The sequence below is a fragment of the Antrostomus carolinensis genome, unplaced genomic scaffold (genome assembly GCF_000700745.2).
Source record: "Antrostomus carolinensis isolate BGI_N321 unplaced genomic scaffold, ASM70074v2 scaffold33548, whole genome shotgun sequence".
Classification (NCBI taxonomy): Eukaryota; Metazoa; Chordata; class Aves; order Caprimulgiformes; family Caprimulgidae; genus Antrostomus; species Antrostomus carolinensis.
Genome location: NW_010334215.1, coordinates 3,229 through 5,046, shown reverse-complemented (window position 1 = coordinate 5,046; position 1,818 = coordinate 3,229). Strand labels below are relative to the sequence as shown.

General features: G+C 59.8%; 1 protein-coding gene across 1 annotated transcript in view; it reads left to right on the top strand.

The window, feature by feature from the left end:
• Positions 1-1,221: 1,221 nt before the first annotated feature.
• Positions 1,222-1,818, top strand: part of LOC104529759 (5-hydroxytryptamine receptor 3A) — a gene marked incomplete at its 5' end in the record, with an annotated part of 3,266 nt that continues 2,669 nt past the window's right edge. The window contains 3 exon segments of the mRNA XM_029086541.1: positions 1,222-1,367; positions 1,528-1,572; positions 1,772-1,818. Of these exon segments, the coding sequence (XP_028942374.1) occupies positions 1,222-1,367; positions 1,528-1,572; positions 1,772-1,818 (238 nt within the window).

Below are 1,818 nucleotides of genomic sequence, written 5' to 3'. Positions count from 1 at the left end.
GATGGCAGCAGGCAGAAGCGATGCTCTGCCTATGGGTTGCAATCTCAGTGCCGCACGGCACGAAACTGGCTGCCAAAGTGTTCCCGAGCTGTCGTGATTATTTCCTCCTGTTTAACCTTTCTGGGAAATAGGAGAAGAATCATTGTGCTGTTCTGCAGCGGCACTGCTGGAAGCTCTCTCGGCAGGTCTGTAACTCAGGTTTGAGGACTGGTCAGATGGACCAACCCTCTCACTGGGGCATCGTTCCCAGCTCTACAACCTTCTCCCGCAATTAGTGCGGCAGCAGAGGAGCAGGAGCAGTGTTGAACGATGTTCTTGCCCCAGCGATGCAGGAGGTGAGGGGGTAGGAAGGTCCGTGCAGATGCACGCCCGTGTGCCAGGGCTGATCTGTGCCTGTTTTCCTCCCCTCACCATAATTGCTGCCTCTTGCCCTCCCTCAGCACACGGCTGCCTGGGCGAGGGCCGTGAGCCCAGCCGGCTCCCCGGCATTACCCAGCGCCTGCCACACTGGAGGGGCTCAGGATACTGTTTTTTTTTTCCTCTTTTTTTTCCCCCAGCTTAAAAGACAGATTAAAATTCCCTTCCCAGAAGCTTTTCCCAACTTCCCACAGATCTATTCCCATTATTCCCTCCCATTCTGTGGGAATTGGACTCTGGGGCTGGGTGTGCTGGAGGACGCGGGTGCTGAGAGCGATTTGCTCAGCGGTTACAGCTGCTGGCACCGGCCGAGGGGTTGTTTCTGCAGGAAGCAAACGCCCAGATACCGAATTAATACCAAGGGAGCTGAGAAATGAATTCAGCGTCCCCAGTTCATCTCTGACCTCTGCCACCTCCACCTGCACAGCAAAGAAATGCCCCTGTCAGGAGCGAGCGGTAGGAAACTTATCTGGGGGCAGCGAGTCCTTCGTGGTCCCCCGCTGCCACCATCCCAGCATCTGTCCTGGCGAAGAAGCTGGCAGCCGTGCCCTCGGGGGTGCAGGAAAGGTCACAGCCCATCCACCTGCACAGCAGAAGGCATTAATGAAACGTTAGGTGATGGCTCTGCCTGGCACTTTGGTTTCCCGACAGGATGCTCTTGTTTAACTGGGATGGGAAACCCCACTGGTGAGCAAGGGATGGTGGCCAGCAGTGTCCCAGGGGTCACGGCATGGCCCTGGTGCCAGCAGCCCTCCATCCCTCGGGTCCCTCCATCCCTGGGTCCCTCTATCTCTCTGCCAGCAGGTACCCAGCGAGGGGCTGAGCCCGCCCTGCACCGCCTGTCCCACTACCTGCTGTCCCACTACCAGAAGGGCACCCGCCCCGTGCGGGACTGGCGAACGACCACCAACGTGGCCATTGACCTGATGGTCTACGCCATCCTCAGCGTGGTGAGTCCTCCCCTCCCACCCCGCGTGGAGCAGGGGCAGCTTCTGCATGTCCACAGCAAGGGGAACAGTACCTGGCGTGTGGCATCCTCCTGGCAGGCTCTGCCCATCCTCCGGAGTGCCAGCACCTCTGTGCCAACGCCGTGTCCTCTTCCTCCTGCAGGATGAGAAGAACCAGGTGCTGACCACCTACATCTGGTACAGGCAGGTGAGCAGAGGAGACCACGCAGCCTCTCCCCTCCCTCACTGGGACCCCCTGGGACTGAGCCCCCTGCAAACACAGGCTCTTCCATGGGAGAGGCGCACAACCAGGTCAAACCCGTCCCAGGGGTGACAGGACCTCCGTGGGTGACAAACCTCGGGGTGCAGCTCTGCCGGCCCCCCAAGCCGCTCTCCCTTGTCCCCAGCACTGGACAGATGAGTTCCTCCAGTGGGACCCGGCGCGTTTCGACAA